This window comes from Muscardinus avellanarius (assembly GCF_963383645.1).
Source record: "Muscardinus avellanarius genome assembly, chromosome: 1".
In the NCBI taxonomy this organism is placed as follows: Eukaryota; Metazoa; Chordata; class Mammalia; order Rodentia; family Gliridae; genus Muscardinus; species Muscardinus avellanarius.
The window spans coordinates 58,673,276-58,697,610 of record NC_137786.1 but is presented as its reverse complement, the minus strand read 5'-3'; the positions used below and the strand labels follow the sequence as shown (position 1 = coordinate 58,697,610).

At 38.4% G+C, this 24,335-nt stretch overlaps 1 protein-coding gene across 1 annotated transcript in view; it reads right to left on the bottom strand.

The window, feature by feature from the left end:
- Nucleotides 1-429: 429 nt before the first annotated feature.
- Nucleotides 430-24,335, bottom strand: part of BDP1 (BDP1 general transcription factor IIIB subunit) — a gene marked incomplete at both ends in the record, with an annotated part of 101,120 nt that continues 77,214 nt past the window's right edge. The window contains 11 exons of the mRNA XM_080704273.1: nucleotides 430-567; nucleotides 4,062-4,302; nucleotides 6,244-6,502; nucleotides 8,107-8,143; nucleotides 10,862-11,069; nucleotides 12,783-12,969; nucleotides 13,296-13,359; nucleotides 15,550-15,733; nucleotides 15,938-16,088; nucleotides 21,568-21,728; nucleotides 22,154-22,376. Coding sequence (XP_080560399.1) covers nucleotides 430-567; nucleotides 4,062-4,302; nucleotides 6,244-6,502; nucleotides 8,107-8,143; nucleotides 10,862-11,069; nucleotides 12,783-12,969; nucleotides 13,296-13,359; nucleotides 15,550-15,733; nucleotides 15,938-16,088; nucleotides 21,568-21,728; nucleotides 22,154-22,376 — 1,853 coding nt within the window. The remainder of the gene's footprint in view (nucleotides 568-4,061; nucleotides 4,303-6,243; nucleotides 6,503-8,106; nucleotides 8,144-10,861; nucleotides 11,070-12,782; nucleotides 12,970-13,295; nucleotides 13,360-15,549; nucleotides 15,734-15,937; nucleotides 16,089-21,567; nucleotides 21,729-22,153; nucleotides 22,377-24,335) is intronic.

Here is a 24,335-nt window from a genome sequence, read left to right as displayed (position 1 = left end):
ATCCCAAAAACAACAACAACAACAAAAAAAAACCCTTTTACTGAATGTTAAATATAGTCAACTTTCAAATATGTCGGCACTGTGATTTATACAGACATTTATCTACAACATCCCCAAATGTCCATGTGTGGGAAGCACAGGAAGAGTCAAAATGTAAACAAGAGCTGTTATTTCTGCCTGAGAAGGCAGTCTGGATTGCTTGGCATTTCCAAAATTCTGCATCAATTAGAATAAAAGGAACCTCAGCAATGTTTTCCACTGATTATAAGAGCTTCAAATCAAGTTCATTAAATGTTCAAAATTGACCTTAAAAATAATGGACAGTGATGTTTTTGTTCTAAATACTGCTTGTTGATATAAATGACTCTGGAAATTCTAGGCTTTAAAAAGAGAAAAGACAAAAAAAAATAAATAAACCATAAGATTGTTTCATTCTGTTTCTTCAACCTCAATAAAGATGTCATTGAAAAAATATTCAGATACTGTGGTTGGCTCCTGACGTTCAGGTGCCCGCTTTTGGCTCCTTTTCTTACATTCTTCTTTCAGTGAGGGCTGATCACAAGAAACCTAGACAGGGAATAAGAACAAAAATGTAACACAACTTTATATACTATCAGTGAGGGCTGGGGTATAGCTCAGTGGCAGAGGACTTGCCTGGCATGGACAGGCCCCCCGTTTAGATACCCAGTACTGGGGAGGGGGTACGTGGGAAGGATGACAAAATAATCCTAAATACAATAGGAGTTTTAAGACTAAGGTAACGTTAGTAACATTAGTTATAACAATAAAATTAAAAGCAACCTAAATATACAATACTAGAAATGATTATGCAAATTATAGCATAACCATTATCGATTACACTACCCTAATTCCCATAAAAATTGTAATAATATAGAAAAATATAACATTGTTAAATCAGTTATTAAAGCACTTTAATTGCTGACATAAGAGCAGGAAGATCCATAAAACAGAATAGCAACCAAATCAGACTTTAGCACACTTACAATTGGCACATTAGCACTTGCAAATCTATAAAAAATTAAAGCAACATGGTATTGGCCAGGAAACGATGTATGTGCCAATGAAATAGAACACTAGAAATAATCTCAACATATAAGGAATGTCAGTATCTAAGAAAGTTATACTTCAAAAATCAAATGAAAAAATTAGATAAATCAATAAATGGTATTTAACAACTGTATAATTATCGCAGGAGGAAAATGCAGTCAGATGCCTCAGCAAAATATATATGTATATATTTAAACTATGTATGTATGTATGTATGTATGTATGTATGTATGTGTGTGTGTACTGGGGTCTGAACCCAGGGGGCGTTCTACCTCCTAATTATACTCCCAACCCTATGTTTTTATGCTTTATTTTGAAACAGGGCCTCACAGGTAGCTGAGGCTGGCTGCAAACCTGTGATCCTCCTGTTTCAGCCTCCCAAGTACTAGGATTACAAACATGCCTGACTACAATAAATTCTAATTAATCAAAAAGACTTACATATAAAAGCATTAAAATCATCACTAGAAAACCTTTCTATAATATGCCACACTTTTATAATCCTGGATTAGAAGAGGAACAGTACTTTTTAAAAATGATCTAAAAGTCAGAAATTATAAAGAAAAAAGTTGATAAATTCATCTATACAAAAAGTGTCCGCAAGCCGGGCGTGGTGGCGCACGCTTATAATCCCAGCATTCAGGAGGCTGAGAGAGGAGGATCGCGGTTCGCGGACAGCCTCAGCTACGTAGTGAGGCCCTCTGCAACTTAGTGCAACCCTGTTTCAAAATAAAGAATAAAAAGTAGGGCAGAACGTGTAGCTCAGAGGTGAATGCCCCTGGGTTCCATCACCAGACCTGCCCCCCCCCCAAAAAAAGTGTCTGCAAAGGAAAAAGCAGAAAAAAAAAAATCAAAAGGCAAATGATACATGTAAAAAAAAGATGAAGCTTATATCACAAAGACTTTAAAAAATATAGTAAAAAACTATGTCAGTATGAAAAAGAGAAGTAATCTTGTATCTTAAAAAAGTTTAAAAAATACATTTAAAAAAAGATCAAATAATATAAACAGACAAGTCATGAGCCACATATGATAGCACACACCTGTAATCCTTGATACTCTGGAAGCTGAGGCAGAAGGATTGCAAATTTGAGGCCAGCCGGGGCAACTTAATGAGACCCTGTCTCCATATGAAATAAAAAGGGTCGGGCGTTAGTAGTACATGCTTGTAATCCCAGCATTTGGGAGGCTGAAACTGGCCAGCCTCAGCTACTTAGTGAGGCTCTTTGCAACTCAGAGAGACCTTGTTTCAAAATAAAGAATAAAAAATAGGGCTGGCCTGGGGGTGTAGCTCAGAGGTAAAATGCCCCTGGGTTCCATCCCCAGTACCGCCAAAATAGATAGATAGATAGATAGATAGATAGACAGACAGACAGACAGACAGACAGATAAAGGGGCTGGTGTCACTCAGCACAGTGCTTGCCTGCCTTGTGCAAGGTCTAGCACCAAAGAGTGTGTGTGTGGGGGGGGGGGGGGGAGTAGAAACTAATATAACCACAATGGAAAAGAACTAGGCAATACCTATCAAAAGAATAATCATGGCCGGGCGTGGTGGTGCACGCTTGTAATCCCCGTGCTTGGGAGGTGGAGACAGGAGGATCACGCAGGTTCAAAGCCAGCCGCACTGGCTTAAGAGACCCTGTTTCCAAATAAAAAGTATTTTAAAAAATAGGTCTGAGGTATTGCTTGGAGTTAGAATGCCCCTGGGTTCAATCTCCAGTACCGGGGGCGCTCTTTACTGTTTTGCAAAGGTCTCTAATACTTACTGTTAAGTATATTTAAAAAGAAAAAAAAAGCAAGCAAAATAGACTGGGTTGTGCTGGTACATGCCTGTAATTTCAGCTATTTGGGAGACTAAGGCAGGAGGATTGCCAAGTTCAAGGCCAGAATAAGACTGTTTCGAAATAAAAAATAAAAAGAGGCAGAGATGCAGCTCAGTGGTAAAGCACCCCTAGGTTGAATCCAAAGAAAAGGATGTTTATTGGAAATATTATTCAAAATAAATAAAAGCAATTTTAGAATAAATAATTGAGATTCTTGCCTCATACTATATATCAAAGTCAGTAACCATGAATGAAGTCCAAAAAAAATTTATTTTTGCAGTACTGGGTATTGAACCCAGAGTGCTTTACCACTGAGCTACACTCCCAGCCCATTTGTTCTAAGAAAGGGCCTTGCTGTGTTGCCCAGGCTGGTCTCAAACTTATGATCCCCTTTCCTCAGCCTCCCAAGTAGCTTGGATTACAGGCACCAGCCAAACAGTAAAAATTTTAAAACTGATTAATGAAAATTTTATATATCTGGAAAAAAATCTTCTTAATAAGCTATATGCACAAGCAAAAACAGAATAAACAAGAATAAGATATTCTAGTAAATGTACAGTAAAAACCAAGTTACTCATACCCAAGAAAATACAAATTAAACCAATGAAATGACATTTTCACCTCCCCATTATATTTAATGAAAAAAATGAATTTATTTTATTCATGTATAATGATGGCAAGTCTAATTACTGCCATACTACCAGTAATTCTAACAACCATTCTATAAAATAATTTAGCAATGAATATCAAGAATGACAGATAGAGGTTCTTAAGATTTTTCTACCCTAGTACTTGACATTAGACAGATTCAGGATGCATAAAAATGCATGAATAAACAAATTCTAGTTTAATGGTTCCTTGCATTCCTGTGGGCATTAGGACATGTCTCCGAAAGCAAAGAAAGGCAAACATTGCTTCATTTTGCTTCCATAAATCAGAAGAGCCTTTGGATTAAAAGAATGGCAATTCTGCTAGTTAAATCATTCTGTGCTAAACTACCTATAATTTCATAATCCAAGACTTTATCTTTTGTAGGATGGAGGCCTTGATAGAGAGAACACTGGTAAGAGTTGCTCTGAAATAACTTGTGATAGTAAATGAAAACAAAATCATCATGTCTGTTATCTAACCCGTTTTATATAAATAATAAAATATGGTAGTTATCAATACCTGAGTTGCTGAACTACCAATATTCTCAGATTGAGTAACACTTGGAGTTGGAAGCTGATCTGAGGACTCCTGATTTTTTTTCTGGCTTTCGTTAAGTGCGTGAGCTTTTTTCAAATTCCTTCTTGATGTAGGTATAAGAGGTTTGAGGCGCTTCTTACTATGGGCTGGAGTAGATTCATCAGTCTCCAAATTACTCTTTGAACATAATAAAGATAAAAATCCCAAGGGTCGTCGGCCAGGTCTAGAAATGCAAATTAAAGATATTTAAGAGTATCCAGGAAAACATAAATATCATCTTTTCCATTAATGCTAGAATGGCACACTCTCCTAAGTACTGATATCACTATTCCATGATGTGTAGCTGTGACAGGGACAAGGCTTATTCTAGAGCAGAGCTTCTCAACCTTAAAAGTACACAAAAATCACCTGGGAATGTTACTAACATGAAACTGTGACTGACAGTGGTAGCGGTGCGGCCTGCATCCTGCATTTTAACAGTTCTCAAAGGGTATCTATGTTGCTGGTCCCAAGACCACACAGAGTAGCAAGGCTCTGGAGCAGCAGCAGTCAACAAACGAGGGTCCACAGGCCAAAAGCAGCGCCCCGAATGATCATGTAAATTCGTTTACTGAAACAGACACCACCTACATCTATTCATGGTTGCTTTGTGTTTTAACTGTAGAGCTAAAGAACTGCAACAGAAGCCATGTGGCCCACACCGTCTAAGAAATGTCCTGTATGATATTTCACAAGAAAGGTTTGCTGCCCTCTGTTCTACAACATGGATTCACGACTCGTTTTAGTCCAAACCCCCACGCGGCTTCCTTCCTTCCTTCATTCTATTTTCAGTGCATCCTAAGGCTAGAGAAGATATGGCTGAGCTTTACTGTCTATAATTTAGATAACTCAAACAATAGATTTATTACATAAGCCTTCTTAAGACACGCATGTCCTTTCCCCTTAACAGAGGTTAGAGCATGTTATATCCCACCATGCAATGCTTTTTAATGCTGCTTAAAAAAAAAAAAAAAAAAAAAGGTCCATTATTGCTGAGAACACAAAAGACACACTTCATGAAAAAAATAATGTGGAAGAGGTTGGCTTAAATTCCATAATTACCTCTTTTTTTCTCTTCTTGCAGTACTGAGGGTTGGACCCAGGGGCATTCTACTTCCAAGCTACACCTCCATCCCTACTATTGTTTTATTCTCAAAGAGGGCCTCTCTAAGTTGTGGCTTCACGATTAACAGGTGTGGTGGCTCATACTTGTATTCCCAGTACTTGGGAGGCTGAGACAAGAGAATCGCATGTTTCCAGCCAGCCTCAGCAACTTAGTGAGGCCCTCCACAACTTAAAGAGATCCTCTTTCAAGCCGGGTGTGGTGGCGCACGCTTGTAATCCCTGCGCTTGGGAGGCAGAGACAGGAGGATTGCGCAGGTTCGAAGCCAGCCGCGCGCGCTGGCTTAGGAGACCCTGTTTCCAAATAAAAATGTAAAAATAGGTCTGGGAGTGTAGCCCAGAAGTAGAAGGGCTTCCAGGAACCCTAGTACCACCAAAAAAAAAAAAAGAGATCCTCTTTCAAAATAAAACAAAGACAAGGATAAGGGTGTAACTTGGAGGTAGAGTGCCCCTGGGTCCAACCCTCAATAACTGTAAGGAGAAAAAAAAAAAGGTAACTGTGGAATTTAAGCCAACCTCTCCCATATTATTTTTCTCATGAAGTGTGTCTTTTTCTGTTCTCAGTGGTTTGCCTCTCTGATATGCCACAAGGGAAGAAAACAACACATTACTTGGGAATTCAACAGTCCAACCTCCAGCAGGACCTCGACCACCAGTTCCACGCCTCATGTCATCTACATGTGTATTAATAGCTACTCTAGGACAAAACTTGTAACGATCAAATCCCCAGACACCTGAAAAGAAAGTACACAGTATGTTCTATATATTTTCTATGTAAAACAGTCAAACTTTCAGTCCTTAAAGTTAAGCTCTCATCCCGTGGACTGCTTATTTATCTGGGACATTCCTATGTTTCCTTTGCTTAACTGTCTTCTCTAGACATTACCTATGAAGGACCTCCCTACTGGATTTCACCTTTACATGCATGCTGTGTCTGTTCCATAGAAGTTATACTTCTTCAGAGGGGGTGAAGAGATATTTATTAAAGACTTTCTCATGATACCTGGACAGTGGTGGTTTTGAAGATGATGCTCCGCTACCCATCTGTTCAGATTTGGAAGCAGTGTCTATTCCTTTCTCTTTATCAGACACAACCATCTCATCTTGAGGCATATTCATTTCTACACATGTATCTTTTATTTTATCAGGAGATCCAGGTCCTATATTCTGAGAAGTTGGTTCGAGCTGCTCTTTTTGAGGTTCTGGAGTTGTATGTGTGCTTCCTGAGGCAGATGGAATACCTTGTCCTGTGTAAGACTCCCCTTCAAAATTAAAAAATTAAGAGCAAATGGGTAACCACATATATTGAAATTAATACTACAAATTAACTTAATATTTTAAGAAAAAAAACCATGGTGTTCTAAACAAACCTAGCTTATAAGAGAAGGCTAAATTATAATTGAAGATACTTGGATTATTAAGAATGGCTAAAAGCTATGGCAACAACTTCTGCAAAGAGTCATTGTCACCATACAGAACAAACAGTCTTGCCTCCATATTTTGACCTAGAAAATCCTTTCCCCAAAATACATCCTGAACTATCAAAATAAGAGAGTGATCACTTTCTAAAACTCTAAGGCTCCTTAAATGGTGGAAGCTAAACCAACCCAAAATAGAGGTGGTAACTCTTGGGCCTCGTGGAAAAATAAAATCCACAGACTCTTAAAACATTCAAATTTAGCTATCTCTTTCCCAGACTGGTATGATGATGCATGCCTATAATCCTAGTACTTGGAAGGCTGAGACAAGAGGATCACAGCCTCAGCAACTTAGTGAGACTCTATGCAACTCTGTGAGATCCTGATTCCAAATAAAAAATAAAATAGGGCTGGGGGTGTAGCTCAAAGGTAGAAAGCCCCTGGGTTCATTCCCCAGTACCACACATAAAAAAGAGTTCTCTTTTCCTAAGTAAACAGTAGACAAAAGCCAAGGTAGCAACTAATTAGGACAAAACAATGAGAAAATTCTTGTTAAATCAAAAAACTCTTTTCTTTTTAGATAGCTATTTCTAAATTTTTGTTCTCTGTGAGAATGTCATAGTTCCATGAAGATACAATGTAACTACTAAGTATATATACTTTAAAAAATGGCATATTAACACATCATTAATATTTCAAAATCTGTTATGACTTGTTTAATGCTTTTATTGGAGAGAAGATACATGGAAGAAACCTTACAACATTTCTAGAAGCTAGAAATTACAACATATTACAGTTTCACAGTTATAGTTGGGGCAACTTAGATTGCCCCTTCAATTATTATTGTAGGTGTCTTTAAAGAAACAACCAAAGCTGGGTATGGTAGCGTATGCCTTACATAACCCCAGTACTTGGGAGGCTGAGATAGAAGGATCACTTATACTACCTTTACACCCCACTTTCTAGTTCCTGAAATGTAGCTACTGTGATTTTACTTTGTAGCCATAAAATTTCCCATTAATTTCAGTATGAAAGGAGCTTCTTTGGGTTACACCTATGTGCCAAATGCTAGGTACTGGCAGTAATAAAGAACTATAGATAATAAAAGTAATATTCTTCAAGAAAACTGAGAGACTCTGCTTCAAGCTCAAAATGTATCCGAAATAATCAGGGTAGCTGGGCATAGTGGTGCACGCTTGTAATCCCAGCATTCGGGAGGCTGAGACAGAGGATCTGGGTTTGCGGCTAGCCTCAGCTACTTAGTGAGGCCCTCTGCAACTCAGTGAGAATCTGCTTCAAAATAAAGAATGAAAACTAGGGCTGGGGGTGTAGCTTGAAGGTAGAATGCCCCTGGGCTCCATCCCCAGTACTGAGAGAGAGAAAAAAAAAGAAAGAAAGAAATAGGGTACTCAGCAAAGTGCAATCATTTTAGAATTTATTTCACTTACCAGCTTCCTCAAAAACATTTAATTCCTTTGAACATACCTGTTTTTAAAAAAAATTCAAAAAAGTTAGAAATACATATATCAGGTAAAATTTAAATTACCTCCCTCCATTATTTTCTTTCTGTAAAGAAAGCATGCGTCACCAGGTATGGTGGTGCAAGCCTAGATCCCCAGTACTTGGGAGGCTAAGACAGAAAGGAACACAGGTTACAGGACAGCCTCGGTAACTTAGCAAGACCCTACTCAAAGTATAAAACAAAAGGGCTAAGGGCATAGCTCAGCGGTAGAATGCCCCTGGGTTCATTCCCTAATTTAAAAAAAAAAAAATGTATTTTCCAGAAAGTTCTGAAATCAGCCACATCTTTTAGAAATTCCACTGAATATTTCTGAAAAACACATTGCTGCTCTAGCAGAGTAGAAAAGTGAGAGCTTCCAAATGCCTTTTACCTCAAGCATAAGCAACTTTTTATGGTGTGCAATGCTAGGAATCGAACCTATGGCACATTTAACATTAAGCAGCTGCTCTACCACTGAGCTACAGTAAACATCCCATCCCCAAAATAAAACAGTATAAGTGGCAAATTAATAGACTACACCATGATTAAGTACTTTGTCTCAGGAAAGCAAAATGATTCAACATTAGAAACCTAATTACAACTAAACAGTCCTGAGGAAAGAAATAGGCCTTCTTACAGTATTATTCATTCACCACTCCCGGCTTGTTTACTACACCAAGCCTGGCTTAATTTTTTGATAAAAAAATAAAAAATAAAAAACTCTTGTACTTTTTTAAGTATAAACATAAAAAAAGGTAAACAGCCAGATGTGGTGGCACATGCTTGTAATCCCAGCATTTGGGAGGCTGAAACAGGAGGACCTCAGTTCAGCCCCTTTGCAACTCAGTGAGACCCTGTTACAAAATAAAGAATAAAGTAAGCCTGGTAGTATAGCTCAGAGGTAGAATGCTCCTGGGTTCCAACTCCAGTACAGCAAAAATAAATAAATAAATAAATCTCTTCATGAAGCCAGGCAAGATAGTGCATACCTGTAATCCTGAAAATTTGGAGACTGGACAGAGATTAGAGGTTTGAGGCCTGTCTCAGCAAATTAGTGAGGCCCTTGGCAACTCAATGAGATTCTATTATAAAATAAAAATAAAATAGGGCTGGGAGTGTAGCTTAGAGGTAGAATGGCCTTGTTCAATCCTCAGATTAAAAAAAAAAAAAATCTGGAGCTGAGCATGGTGGTGCATGCTTGTAATCTCAGCATTTGGGAGGCTGAGACTTGAGGATTGTGGTTCACAGACAGCCTCAGCTATTTAGTGAGGCCCTCTGCAACTTAGTGAGACCCTGTTTCAAAATAATAATAATTTTTTTAAAAATGGGGCAAGGGGTGTAGCTCAGAGGTCAAATGCCCCTGGGTTCCATCCCCAATAAATCCTCATGAGAAACCCCCAAAAGAGATAAATGACAAACTGGAAAATATTTCTATAAAACATAACTGTTCTATATAAAGTCACTTTATAGAGAAAGAAATAGAAATGGCCTTTTTCCCCCCCCTGGTACTGGAGATTGAAGTCAGGGGCATTCTATCTCCAAGACTTTTTTTTTTTACACTTTTTTTTTTGAAACAAGGTCTCACTAATATTGGAATTACAAGCATGTACCACCACCTCTGTCTCACAAATATTTCTTAAGCATATAAAAAGTTCAATTTACCCAGAACAAGACATTAAGCTATTTTCCATTACTTTTTACCTATCAGATATATGATAGGTACATTTTCTCTGTATCTACTATCATCAAAGAACTATAGTTCTTCAACTTGATAATTCAGATGTTGAATTAATTTTTCCATTGTGTATCTACAAATTACGAATGATATTAAGAACAAAATCAAGAGGGCACTGGGACACCTATAACACAGTGACTACTGATATAGAATTTACATGGTCAGCTTTCCTAAAGTGGTGATAACTGAGCTACAAAAATTTATAAGGTTTTACAAGGGAGTGTTTCATATAGGGAAGAGCAAATGAAATACCTTGGGCCATGAAGGATTACAATGCATTCAAAAATTGAAAGATGGCCAATGTGGCTAGAAGTGAGATGAAGACTAGCACAAAATGAGACTAGAGACAGAAATGGATCAGATCATTAGAGGGGCTTAAGAGGCTCTGGTTTTATTCTTAAGAGCAATGAAAAACTTTACATGTTATAATGACGCTTTTATTTTATACATCAGAAAACTCACTCAGAGAAGTGAAGCATCTTGTCTATAGTCCCACAGCTGTTGGATGGGATAGCCAAGATCCACATCTACGTGACGTGTTAGGCCTTATTTTCAGACACATCTCACGAACTGACAGTAAGTTTTCTGATTAATGTCCATCAATTTTTACTTCAAACTGGTTGAAAACAATAATCTCAAACTGGCCTTGCCTGGATTATTTATGATGAAAAGTATCAGAACTATCTTTATTTATCTATAAAGGTTTAAAAATTCAGAAGAGCCAGGTATGGTGGTACATGCCTGTAATACCCGCGCTTAGGAGGCGGAGACAGGAGGATCTTGCTGGCTTAAGAGACCCTGTTTCCAAATAAAAAATATAAAATAGGTCTGGGAGTGTAGCCCAGAGGTAGAAGAAGGGTTTCCAGGAACACCAGTACCACCAAAAAAAAAAAAAAAAAAAAAAATTCAAACAGTAATAGATCTGTTGCAATATGTCCATTTCACTTGTTTAATGCTTCTGTCTTACCTCAGAGGTATATTTTTGACAATCATCTCTTGAAGGGCATGAACGTTTTTTAGCAGGAACAACATGGATGCTTTCATCAAGCCTGTAATGAAATCTCTTCCTAGGTATAAGATCCAAGTTAGCAGAAGACTTTTCAGAAGAATCATCTCTTTCAGAATTAGATAAACACATAGCATCTTGACCAACTGAAATTGCTGGTAAATTCTTACTGCATAGAAAATAAATACATATAAAACCAGTGAATAGAAGTTATTTAATGAGGTTAAAGGCTGAACTACTCCAATGAAAGTTCCAATGAAAGGAAAAATTCCAAACTAGTAAATTCATAGTCATGGATATAAAAATGCTGGTTTTAAGCTGTGCTCACAACTCAATAAATTACATAGTACGGAATTAAATCTGAAGTATATAGTGTTCATCTTGTCTGTAAAGTTAAACTTTCATGTAAAGATGTCCCTCCCTAGCTGGGCATGGTGGCACACGCTTGTAATCCCAGTATTTGGGAGGCTAAGACATGAGGATCACCAGCCTCAGGGTACTTGTGAGACCCAGTTTCAAAATGAAGAATAAAAAAACCGGGCTGGGGGTAGAGCTGAGGAAGAATGCCCCTGGGTTCAATCCCCAGTACCACCTACAGACAGACAGACAGACAGACACACACACACACAAACACACACACACACACACACACACACACGACCCTCCCTAAAATAAAAGGCTTCAATACTTGATAGACAAGTGTTTTAACCAAGGGCAGTCAAATAGTTAATAATTCTACACTAAAGAATAAGATCATCAAGAATATATAAAAATTGTTGGGAGGCTGAGACAGGTAGATTACGAGTTTGAGAACAGCCTAAGCAATATAGTGAGACTCTCAGCAACCTAGTGAGACCTTGTTTCAAAACAAAACCAAAAAATTTTACTAAATTTTTACTAAACAGGCTGAGGGTAATAGCGTTGAGGTAGAATATCCCTGGGTTCAATTCTCAGTACCATTAAAATTGAGCCAAGTACAGTGGAGCACACCTATAATCCCAGCTACCCAGGAAGCTGAGGCAAGATCACAAGTTTGAGACAAACCTAAGCAAATTAGCGTGACCCTACCTCAGAAAAAAGAGGATGTATTCAGTGGGAAAATGATGGCTTAAACTAGGCATGATGGCGCAGGCTTGTAATCCCAGCATTTGGGAGCCTGAGACTGGAGGATCACAGTTAGTGGACAGCCTCAGCTACTTAGTGAGGCCTTCCTTAACTTAGGCAGAGGGTGTAGCTTGGAGGTTGAATGCCCCTGGGTTCCAACCCCAGACCCACAAAAAAAAAAAAAAAAAGAAAGAAAAATGATGGCTTAGCATGTGCAAGGTCCTGGGTTAAATCTCCAGTAGCATAAGTAGACTAATAAATAAAGGTTGCTTCTCTATATTATTTTTCTGTAATATATACATAATCAATGTATAACCACATTTATAACTGATGTCATGTTATGATCCAGATTAAAAGATTTTAGCTCTCAATATCAAACAAATTTCAAAGAAAGTTACTATATTATCACGGGGGGGGGGGGGGGGAGGAGGACACAGGGGTTGTACCCAGAACATTCTATCACTAAGCCCTTTCCATTTTTCGTTTTAAGACAGAGCCTCACTAATTTGCCCAGCTGGCCTTGAATCTGTGATCCTCTTGCCTCAGCCTTCCAAGTACTAGAATTACAGGAATATAACACCAGGCCTGGCATTTTGTACACTTAAATGTCATGCTTATCAAATATAAAATCAACTAAATTACCTTTCTTCCGTTAAGTTACCAAATAATTCTTAAGTATGATCTCCACAATTACAAAATATGAATGATTTGTTCAATCAATATCACTTCATTCACAAAACACCTTTACTCTTGAAAAAAAGTTTAATTCATTCATTACCTTATGTCATCTCTTTCTTCAGTGTTCCCAGATTTGATCAATATGGGTGCTGGCAGTAAAGGGTTTGGCATTAACTGGGCAGTGGCATCCGTAAATTCTTCTGCTGCATTGGTTGGGATTTCCACCAGAGTTAAGATGAATGCTTGTTCATCCTCTCCATCTTGATGTATATTACCAAACAGATTCACTATTAAAGTTTAAAAGTTAGGCACAAAAAGTTAAAATCATTGTTTATTTAATCTTTAAAAAGAAAGTCTTATGACAACTATCACCAAGACAATAAAGCTAAATTATACTCCTAGCCCCCAAAAAGCAATTTTATAAAGTACACAGATGATAAACTGTGGAAAGGATTTATAATTCTGAATTAATAAAATGTATACATAAAATACTTCAAGTTTATTTCTTGTTTAAGGCTGTCAAAGATGAAAAATGATTTGGTGGTTTTCTCCATTTAAATGAAAAACCATACTATTAGATTCTATGGAACTTCACTGAAGCAGAGTATCATACCTGTAAGGTCCTGAGGATTGACTACATTCTCTTGTTGAACCTCTGGAATACTAGTTGGTGTACACTGTCATAAAAAATAAAGTGAGGTTTTAAAAAGTTTCCCTCGCAATTGGATACACAGTAAAGAGTTTCACAATTCAGTGGCTTATAAAATATTTCAATGTCTTCAAGACTTTTAGCTATGCTAAGAAACTTCTGATTAATTAAACATAAGTACAAAGAATCCTGCTTAACTGTTACATATATGCATTTCATGAAATGATTTTTGAAATGACAGGACAGGGAAATACAAACAACCTTCTCTCACTCCCACGATACCTGCGCTGCCCCATGAGCAGGGGGCACAAGAATGGAGGAAGACTGCTGTCCTCGCATTGAGTGTAGGCCCCTCTGATCTGTTTTCCACGAAGCTAACATTGTTTTCTCTAAAATGCAATCCTAACTATAATTCTCTAATGCTTAAAATCTGCAACTAATAATGTTGATAACTGATTCAGGAAAAATTCACTAATGGATAATAAAACTATTGGGTGACAGATTGCTGGGTCTCATTGGACAAATTACTTATTAATACAAAATGGAAAAGATGTATTTGTGTGTGTGTGTGTGTGTGTGTGTGTGTGTGTGTGTGTGACTGGAGATGGAACCCAGGGGCTTTCTACCTCCAGGCTACATCCCCAGACCTATTTTATATTTTATTTGGAAACAGGGTCTAAGTTCCTGAGAACCTCAACAAGGAGCTGAGGCTGGCTTCAAACCTGCGCTATCCTCCTGTGTGATGGAGAAATCTGGCAGTTATCATTCCAGCCAAGTTAGTATCAGCAATAACAGGAAAAAATGACATGTAATATAAAGGAGGAACACAACATTACCAATGTAGCAATCTTGCCCCCAAACAGAATTCATTAATGGGGGGGAGGGGATCACTGACACAGGAGGATCACAGGTTTGAGGCCAGCCTCATCAACTTAGCAAGACCCTGTTTAAAAATCTAAAAATATTAGATTTTTAATCTGCGCGTGGTGGCGCAGGCCTGAAATCCCAGTACTTGGGAGGCTGAGACAGGAAGATCACAGCTTCAAGGCCACCTTCAGCAATTTAGTGAGGGCCTCTGCAACCCAGTGAGACCCTGTTTCCAAATAATAAATAAAATAGTGCTGGGAGTGTATCTCAGAGGTAGAATGCTCCTGAATTTCATCCCTAGTACCACCAAAAAAAAAAAAAAGTGAACTTGATAAGAGACAAAAATAATTATTCTAGATTAAAGGAGAATAAGAAGAAACAACAACTAAATGCAATGTAACACACTTGGTCCCAAGTCTAAAATAAACAAAAAGGCAAAAATGGATATATATGACTGGGACAATGGGAGAAGCCTCAATGGGGACTACATAATTAAATAAGATTGAATCAATTTTAAGTAGTATGGTAATACTAAGTGTGTGAAAGGTAGTCACTTCTCTGTATGAGAATATCCTTATTAAATAGTGTTTCCAGGTGAAAGCTCATGTTGGCAATTTACTATCAGAAAGTTCAGTTGAGCTGGGCATGGTGGCACATGCCTGTAATCCTAGTACTTGGGAGTACAGAAGGATCACAGGTCTGAGGACAGATTCAGCAAGGAGTGAGACTCTCATCAGCCTAGCCACACTCTGTTTCAAAATAAAAATAAAATAAAGCTGGGAGTATAGTTTAGAGGTAAAATGCCTCAAGGCTCAATTCCCAGTATCACAACACACAAATAAAAATGGTTCAATTGTTAAAAGTATCTACAGAGCTGGGCTTGGAGGCATATTTGTAATCCCAGTACTTGGGAGGCTGAGACAGCATTGCAGGTTTGAGGATAAGTGTTAGCAATGTAGTAAGTGATGTTCTCAGTAACCTATCAAGATCCTGTTTCAAAACAAAAAAAAATTAAAGGGCTAGTGAAGTTCAGAGGTAGACTGCCCCTGGGTTCAATCTCCAGTACCATTAAAAAAAAAAAGTATCAATAGAGATGGAGAGCAAAACAGAAAACAAGTAAGGCAAAATGTTAACAATTAATGAATATATTTATTTTAAGGTTTGAAATTTTTTTTGCATGTGTGGTACTGGGGATTGATGAAAAAGCTCACTGATTACATGAATCTGTATTTATTTTACAAAAACTTACAGAACTAAGAGGGGTGAAGCATACTGTATGTAAATTATACTTCAAATTTTCAAATGGGAAAAAAAAATCTCCTACCCCTTGGCATCATCTATAGTCTCTTACCTCTGACACAGGAAGTGCGAGCACACTGTGTTCTTTAGAGTCCTTTGGCAAAAGGGTCTCTTCGTAAGAACTCTCACCTAGATCCCCCTCTACACCAAGTGTGCAGGGCTCTGTCTTGGAGGAAACAACCGGAGCAAGTGACAGCATCTGAATTCCAGCAGATCTCCCTTCCCCATCTTCATTACTGAAAGAGTTTTAGTATGTTACTTGAAATCAGGCAAAAGGCCATAGAATTATTCTTAAGAGATCAGTTTATCAGAGATCATCTAATTTAACAGTAAACTTTTAAAATACATTTAATGCAATACAACTCACTTTCAATCAAATTCTTACAACTACAGCTAAAATAGAATATAAACTGAATTCCAAAATAACTTCCCCCTCTTACCTTACTGTTAGGTTTGCTTCTTGTGAAATACTGGTCCCTGTGATATCATGTAAACATGCCAATTTATTCTGCTCCTTACTCTCTGCTATTGTAACTGGACAAGGGTTTTCCTCTTCCAATTCAATTGCTTTAGGAGAACTTTTCTCAGTTTCTTAAAAAACAAAACAAACAAAAACCCCCACATTTAAGATACAGCTCAAAACAATACAAATACGGCCGGGCGTGGCGGCACACTTGGGAGGCAGAGACAGGAGGATCACGCAGGTTCAAAGCCAGCCGGGCTGGCTTAAGAGACCCTGTTTCAAAAAAAAAAAAAAAAAAAAAAAAGTATAAAATAGGTCTGGGAGTGTAGCCCGGAGATAGAAGGGTTTCCAGGAACCCCAGTACCACCACCAAAAAAAAAAAAAAAAAAAAAAAATACAACTTTCAAAGTAGAAACACTTTATATCTTCCTTTATTTGTGTGTGTGGTACTGAGGGTGGAACATACTCCCAGACCTATTTTATACTTTATTTGGAAACAGGGTCTCACTAAGTTGCTGAGAGCCTCACGAACTAGCTGAGGCTAGCTTTGAACCTGTGCGATCCTCCTGTCTCTGCCTCCCAAGTGCTGGGTTTACAAGCGTGTGCCATGGCTAAAACACTTTATATCTTTTTATTTCTGTTTAAAACTTTGTTTTCATTTTAATCTGAGTTAGTAACAAATATACAAAATTGGAGCCAAGCCTGGTAGCTCACGTTTGTAATCCCAGCATTTGGGAGGCTGAGACTGGAGGATCACGGTTTTCGGACAGCCTCAGCTACTTAGCAAGGCCTTTCGCAACTCAGTTTAGACCCTGTTTCAAAAATAAAGACTAAAAAAACAGGGCTGGGAGTGTAGCTCAGAGGTAGAATGCCCCTGAGTCCCATGCTAGTACCAGGGGGAAAAAAAAAGTCTTTCACATTTTCATATGAAGCACATTCCCTCTTAAAAGACAGATGACTACCTATATAATGACTCCTCCAAAATTCTCTTAATCCAACAATCAGCATATTCATATGGCAGAAGAATGGTTCTGGTCAATAATTTTTTTTTTGGGGGGGGGCAGTACTGGGGATTGTGCACAGGGGCATTCTACCTCCCAGCCACACTCCTAGCCCTATTTTTTTTTATTTTTTATTTTTTATTTATTTTTTTTTTTTTTGGTGGTGGTACTGGGAGTGGAACCCAGGGGCCTTCTACCTCCAGGCCACACTCCTAGCCCTATTTTTTTTTTTTTTTTTTTTTTTTTTTTTTGGTGGTACTGGGAGTGGAACCCAGGGGCCTTCTACCTCCAGGCTACACTCCCACACCTATTTTACATTTTTCATTTGGAAACAGGGTCTCTTAAGCCATCGAACCTGCACAATCCTCTTATCTCTGCCTCTCAAGCACGGAGATTACAAACGCGCACCAGCATCCCTGGCCTATTTTTTTTTTTTTTTTTTGAAACAGGGTCTCACTAAGATGCAGAGGGTCTCACTAAGTAAGTGAGGCTGGCTGCAAACCTGCAATCCTTCTGTTTCAGCCTCCCAAGTACTGGGATTACAAGCACGTGCCACCACACCCAGATCGGTCAATAAGATTTTTTAAAGTAAAATAAACAATAAATAATAAAATCTGAGCCAGGTGTGCTGGTACACGCCTACAATCATAGTATTTGGGAGGCAGAGACAGGAAGATCTTGGGTTCAAGGCTAGCCTCAGAAACTTACTGAGACCTTGTTACAAAATAAGAAATAAAACTGGGCATGGTGGCACACGCTTGTAATCTCAGCATTTGGAAAGATGAGAGAGGAGAGTAACAGTTCACAGACAGCCTGAGCTACTTAGTGAGACCCTTTGTAACTCAATGAGACCCTGTTTCAAAATAAAGAATAAAAAATAGGGCTGGGGGTGTAGCTCAGAGGTAGAATGTCCCTGGGTTCCATCTTCAGTACAAGAAAGAAAGGAAGGAAGGAAGGAAAGAAGGGAGGAAGGGAGGGAGGGAGGGAGGGAGGGAGGGAGGGAGGGAGGGAGGGAGGGAAGGAGAGAGAAAGGGAGGGAGGGAGGGAAAGGAAGGAGAAGGGAAGAGAAGGAGGAGCAGGAGGAAGAAGAAGAGAAATTTTAAAAAAATCAGGCTGGGAGTAGAATGCCCCTTGGTTATTTTGTATTGTATGTATTTCATTCCTGGTTCCTACAGCAATTGTTCTCACTTGGTGGTAACAGTAGTAGAATAATTTAAAATAGTACTATAAGCCAGATGTGGTGGCACAGGCTTGTAATTCTAATACTTGGGAGGCTGAGACAGGAGAATAACAGGTTCTTGGCCAGCCTCAGCTACTTAATGAGACTCTGCAACTTTATGGACTCTGTTTCAAAATAAAGAATAAAAAATACAGCTGGGGGGGGGGGGTGTAGGTCAGCAATTGAATGCCCCTCAGTTCAATTCCCAGTACTACAAAAAAATTTAAAAAAAAAAGAGCAATTTTAGCCAGGAGACTGAAAGACCTTCTGGATACTACAAGACAGTGCAATAATAGATTAACTGACAGCATATGACCACCATGCCACAGGCATTGACTGTTATATGAAAGGAAATTTCAGAAACCAGGAATCTCAAAATAAGGGAAAAAATAATTTAGCCATCTAAAGCCTCTAAGGATGGGTTAAATATACTCTAGATATGCTGCTGCTTACACTCCTTTTCCATCCCACGGAGTTAATATGTCTTTGGCAAGAATGGAATATGGGAAAGGAAGTGGAACTACTGACCATCAAGTACACCACAATATACAGAAGTCATAAAAAAACACATGAGCCAGGCGTGACGGTGCATGTTTGTAATACCAGCACTAGGGAAGCTGAGACAGGATCGCAGTTCATGGCTAGTCTCAGCTACTTAGTGAGGCCCTTTGCAACTTACTGAGACCGTTTCAAAATAAAGAATGTCCCTGGGCTCCATCCCCAGTACCACACACTATATAATGACTGCAGGTGTGGTTGCACATGCTTGTAGTCCTAATACTTGTGAGGCTGAGACAGGAGGATCAGAGGTTCAAGGACAGCCTCAGCAAGTAGTGAGACTCTCATCAATCTAGTGAGACCTTATTTCCAAATAAGAAATAAAAACAGTCTGGGAGTGTAACTCAGAAGTAGAATGCCCCTGGGTCCCATTCCCAGTACAAAAAAAAGAGAGAGATAAAAAAGAAAGAAAGAGAGCCAGGTGTAGTGGCGCACGCTTGTAATCCCAGCATTCAGGAGGCTGAGACCTGGAGGATCACGGTTTGCGGACAGCCTCAGCTACTTAGTGAGGCCCTCTGCAATTCAGTGAGACCCGGTCTCAAAATAAAGAATAAAAAAGAGGGCAGGGGGTGTAGCTTGGAGGTCAAATACCCCTGGGTTCCATCCCCAGACCTGTAAATAAATAAATAAATAAATAAACAAACAAATAAACAAATAAATAAAAGAAAAAGAAAGAGAGGGAGGGAGGGAGGAAGGAAGGAAGGAAATCAGGTATGATGTGATCAGATAGAAAGATATTTTTTTAGCCAGGCATGGTGGCACATACCCAGTACTTGGGAGGCTGAGACAGGAGGATCACTGGTTCACAGTCAGCCTCAGCAACTTATTGAGGCCCTCTGCAACGTAATGAGACCCTGTTTTTGTGTTTATTTGGTGTGTGTGTGTGTGTGTGTGTGTGTGTGTGTGTGTGTGTGGCACTAGGAACTGAATCCACGAACATTCTATCTCTGAGCTACATCCTCAGTCCTATTTGTTTTTATTTTAAAATGGAGTCTTGCTAGGTTGCTGAGCCTGTCTTTGAAGCTGCAATCCTACTGTTTCAACCTCCCAAGTACTAGAATTACAGGCGTGCACCACCACAACTGGCTTACTGAGATCATTTAAAAAAATAAAATAAGCTGGGTGTGGTGGCACACACATGCCTGTAATCCCAGTATGTGAGAGGCCAAGATAGGAGACCAGCCTCAGTAACATAATGAAACTCTCAGCAACCTAGAGAGATCCTGTTTCAAAACAAACAAACAAAAGGCAGGAGGTGTAGCTCAGAGGTGAATAGCTCTGGGTTCAATCCCTTAAAAAAAAAAAAAAAAAAAAAAAAACAGAAAAAAAATTTAAATATATTAAGCTTGGCCGGGCATGGTGGCGCACACTTATAATTCCCACGCTTGTGAGTTGGAGACAGGAGGATCCTGCAGGTTCGAAGCCAGCAAGTTGGCTTAAGAGACCCTGTTTCCAAATAAAAATAAAGTATAAAATAGGTCTGAAAGTGTAGCCAGGAGGTAGAAGGGCTCCCAGGAAACGCAGTACCACCAAAAAATATATATATATATGTATAAATCTTGAAAAACAAAGGTGCTAACACATAATAAACTTTTTTGGGTTTTGGTACTGTGAATAGAATCCAGGGCCTTGTGCATGCTAAGCATGTACTTTACCACTGATCCATACCTACAGCCCAATAAATCTTAGTAATAAAGGAAGAAATAGCCCAATTTAAAAATAAGAAGCCAGGCATGGTGGCACCCACTAGTAATCCCAGCATTTGGGAGGCTGAGACAGGAGGATTGCAGGTTCGAAGCCAACCTCAGCTACTTAATGAGGCCACCTCAATAATGAGGCAACTCAGTAAGACCTTGTTTTAAAATAAAGAATAAAAATAGAGCTGGGGGTGTAGCTCAGAGGTAGAATGCCCCTGGGTTCCATCCTCAGGTACTGCAAAAAAAAAAAAAAAAAAAAAAAAAAAAAAAGCATAGATCTGAACATTTTGGTAAAGAAATTAAGCACATGAAAAGATATACTTAATAAGCACTGGGAGTGTACTAAGTGGTAGAGTATCCCTAACATGCATGAGACCCTGGATTCAATGCCCTAGCACCATGCACACACACAAAAAAAATATATAATATCACAAGTCATAAAAACACCTCTAGGTTCAATCCTTAGGAGCACACACACAAAAAAATGTTTGCTTGAGCGTTCATGTATATACAGACACACAAATCAATCAGGCAAATATAGCAAAGTGGTACGAATTACTGAAACTAGCTGGAGAATTTATGAGGTTTTTGTATTTCATTTTACTTTTCTGCATGCTTGAACCTTTTTGTTTTACTACTGGGGATTGAACCCAGAGGAACTCTACCTTCAAGCTACACCCTCAGCCCTTCTTATTTTACTTTATTTTTTATTTTATTAGGTTGTTAAAGATAGCCTCAAACCTATAATCTTCCTGTCTCTCTTTACAAGCACTAGTATTATGGGAATGGCTTGTGTGCAACTTTTTTTTTTTTTTTAACGGTATTGGGGATGAAACCCAGGGGCATTCTACCTCTGATCTCCACTCCCAGCCCTAATTTTTAGTCTTTTTTACTTTTGAAACAGGGTCTCACTGAGTTACGAAGGGCCTCACTAAGTGGCTGAGGCTGCCCACAGCGGCGATCCTCTTAGTTCCACTTCCCAAATGCTGGGATTACAAAAGCATGCGCCACCACGCCCGGCTGTGTGAAACTTTATAGAAAGTTAAAATAATTTTAACCAGTATTCTTTGAAATGCGAATTAATTTATGTATCAACAAATTTTGTAACTTATAAAAGAACAGAAACAATTACCTCTTTGAATTTCCATTTCCTCCCCTTTGGTTACACAAAAATTAGCAACTTTCCTATGAGCACCGAGCCTGTTGGACCCTAAAATCCTCTCAAGGTTTGGCTTTGGCTTGACAAATCTACTTCTCATTCTCAAAGTATTGGTCACTTTAGAAGTTGTATTCCTAAAAGAAAAAAACAAAGGTTGTATTCCTAACATATAGAGAGGTAAGATAGTTTTATAAATTATGTAAGAATTATCTTTTTCCCTCTCTTGATGCATTCTATCACAAATGCAATTAAGGAGACCCTATGAAGTACCACATTGTATGTATGAGTTCATTTCTTAATGCTATATATATAAATTACAATATATATATAAATTACAATAAATTTAATAAATAGCATGAAAAGAAAATCTAACCCATAAAACAGACTACATTTACATAAATTATTTCATTAAAGGTTTAAAGAAATACAACACATGGTACTATAATTTTAATATGCAAACCATTAAACTATTAAAATCTAAATCTATTTCTAATTTAATGAACACTGCTACAAGTATTAATGAAAGCTACTGACTATGGCTTAATTTTATTAACTGAACCTGATTGATGTAGCGTTCTCCTTTACTTCCTCCATTAAACCAACTTCTTCTCTAGTACTTTGTTCCTCTGATACAATCTTGTTCTCTTCAAACGATACAAGAGATGTACCAATAGCAGGTGAAGAAAGCTCTTGACATTCATGAACAATTTTGTGATCTATATTATGTGAACTAACAAGATGGACTTCATCCTTCGAATGAGCATCAGGAAATGTACAGACTCCTATAATAAAAAAAAAAAAAGGAATTAAATTGACCCAATACAGCTGAGCGTGGTGGCGCACGCTTGTAATCCCAGCATTCAGGAGGCTGAAACCGGATGATCGCGGTTCACGGACAGCATCAGCTACTTAGAAGGCCCTCTGCAACTTAATGAGACCCTGTTTCAAAAATAAAAAATAAAAAATAGGGCAGAGGGTGTAGCTCGGAGGTCAAATGCCCCTGGGTTCCACCCCCAAACCCGCAAAATAAATAAATAAATTAATTAATTGACCCAATACAGATGTATACCCAAATTAAATTTTCACCACTGAGTAACTGTAAAATTCTATAGGATTATTAAAGTTTCCTCTCTTGGGATCCAAGTTTAAAATGATCCTATATTTCATGTTAGGGATTTTACCTGTAATGAGCTTCATAATTATTATGATCAAAATTTTGTTATTTTCAGTAACCATATAATCACAGATAGATTTCAAGATAGTGCTGCTTGCTTGCTTGCTTGCTTTCTTTCTTTCTTTCTTTCTTTCTTTCTTTCTTTCTTTCTTTCTTCTCTTTTCTTCTTTTTTGTGGTACTAAGGATTGAACCCAGGGGCATTCTACCTCTGAACTATACCCCCAACCCTATTTTTTTATTCTTTATTTTGAAACAGGGTCTCACTAAGTTGCTAAGGTTGGCTGTGAACCTATGATTCTCCTGTTTCAGCCTCCCCAAGTACTGGGATTTCAAGTGTGTGCCACCACGTCCAGCTTGTTTTTTATTTTCAGAGTCTCACTAAATTGTTTAGGCTGGTCTCAAATATTACAGGTATGCTACACCTTGCATGGCTAATTTATGAATTTTTAAAACTGGGACAGGAGGATTGCAGTTCGTAGTCAGCCTCGGATACTTAATGAGACCCTCTGCAACTCAGTGAGACCCTGTTTCAAAATGAAGAATAAAAATAGGGCTGGGGGATGTAGCTTGGAGGTAGAATGCCCCTGGGTTCCATCCCCAGTACCATTAAAAACAAAATAAACAAACAAAATAGAACTTGTATTCGCTGTAATACTTTGCCATTGAAAAAGAAGCCCCATATGGAACACAATCAGATACCTTTCTTGTAAATACATGATTATGAGCTCCAGAGTGTAACAACTAAATGAATGACAAGTCAGTCATTATCAGTCAAAATAACTACCAGAAATACTATTAGCATAGATAGCTGTTTATTTAATGTCGCTAAAGATAATCAGTGGAAAAGACCACCACAACTTCTAAATTCAGTCTATAACATTAAAAATCTAAGCCGGGGTAGGTTGGGGCATGCCTGTAATCCCAATACTTGGGTGGCTATAACAGGAGCATCACAAGTTCAAAGCCAACCTCAGCAACTAAGCGAAGACCTAAGTAACTTGAGTCTGAAGTCCATGTGTTCTGTTTTCTTGTTTTTCTTTTTTTTCTTTTTTTTTTTTTTGCACTGAGGATTGAACCCAGGGGCTTCCTACCTCTGAGCTATACCTCCAGCCCTATTTTCTTTGTTATTCTGAAGAATGGTATTGCTAAGTTGCTGAGGCTGTCTCATACCTCCAATACTCCTGTCTCAGTCTCCCAAGTATTGGAGTTACAGGTGTGCACCATGACGCCCAGCCCAGAGCTAGTTATTTCTGAAAGATCCGAGGGAGAATCACCCCATGCTTTGCTTCTACCTTCTGATGGGTATTGACAGTGCTTGTCATTCTTGGCTTGACAAGGCATAACTCCACTGCCATGTGGCACTCTCCCTGTGTAGATTCCTGTCTTTGCTGCCTTCTTATTTTAAGGACAAGAGTCACTGAATTAGACTCAACCCTAATCCAGCATGACCCAGTTTCCAAGTAAAATATTACAAGGGTTGATGGTATAACTCAGAGGTAAAATGCCCCTGGGTTAAACTCAAGCACCACAAAAAATAAAATAAAATAAAATAAAATAAAACTAAAC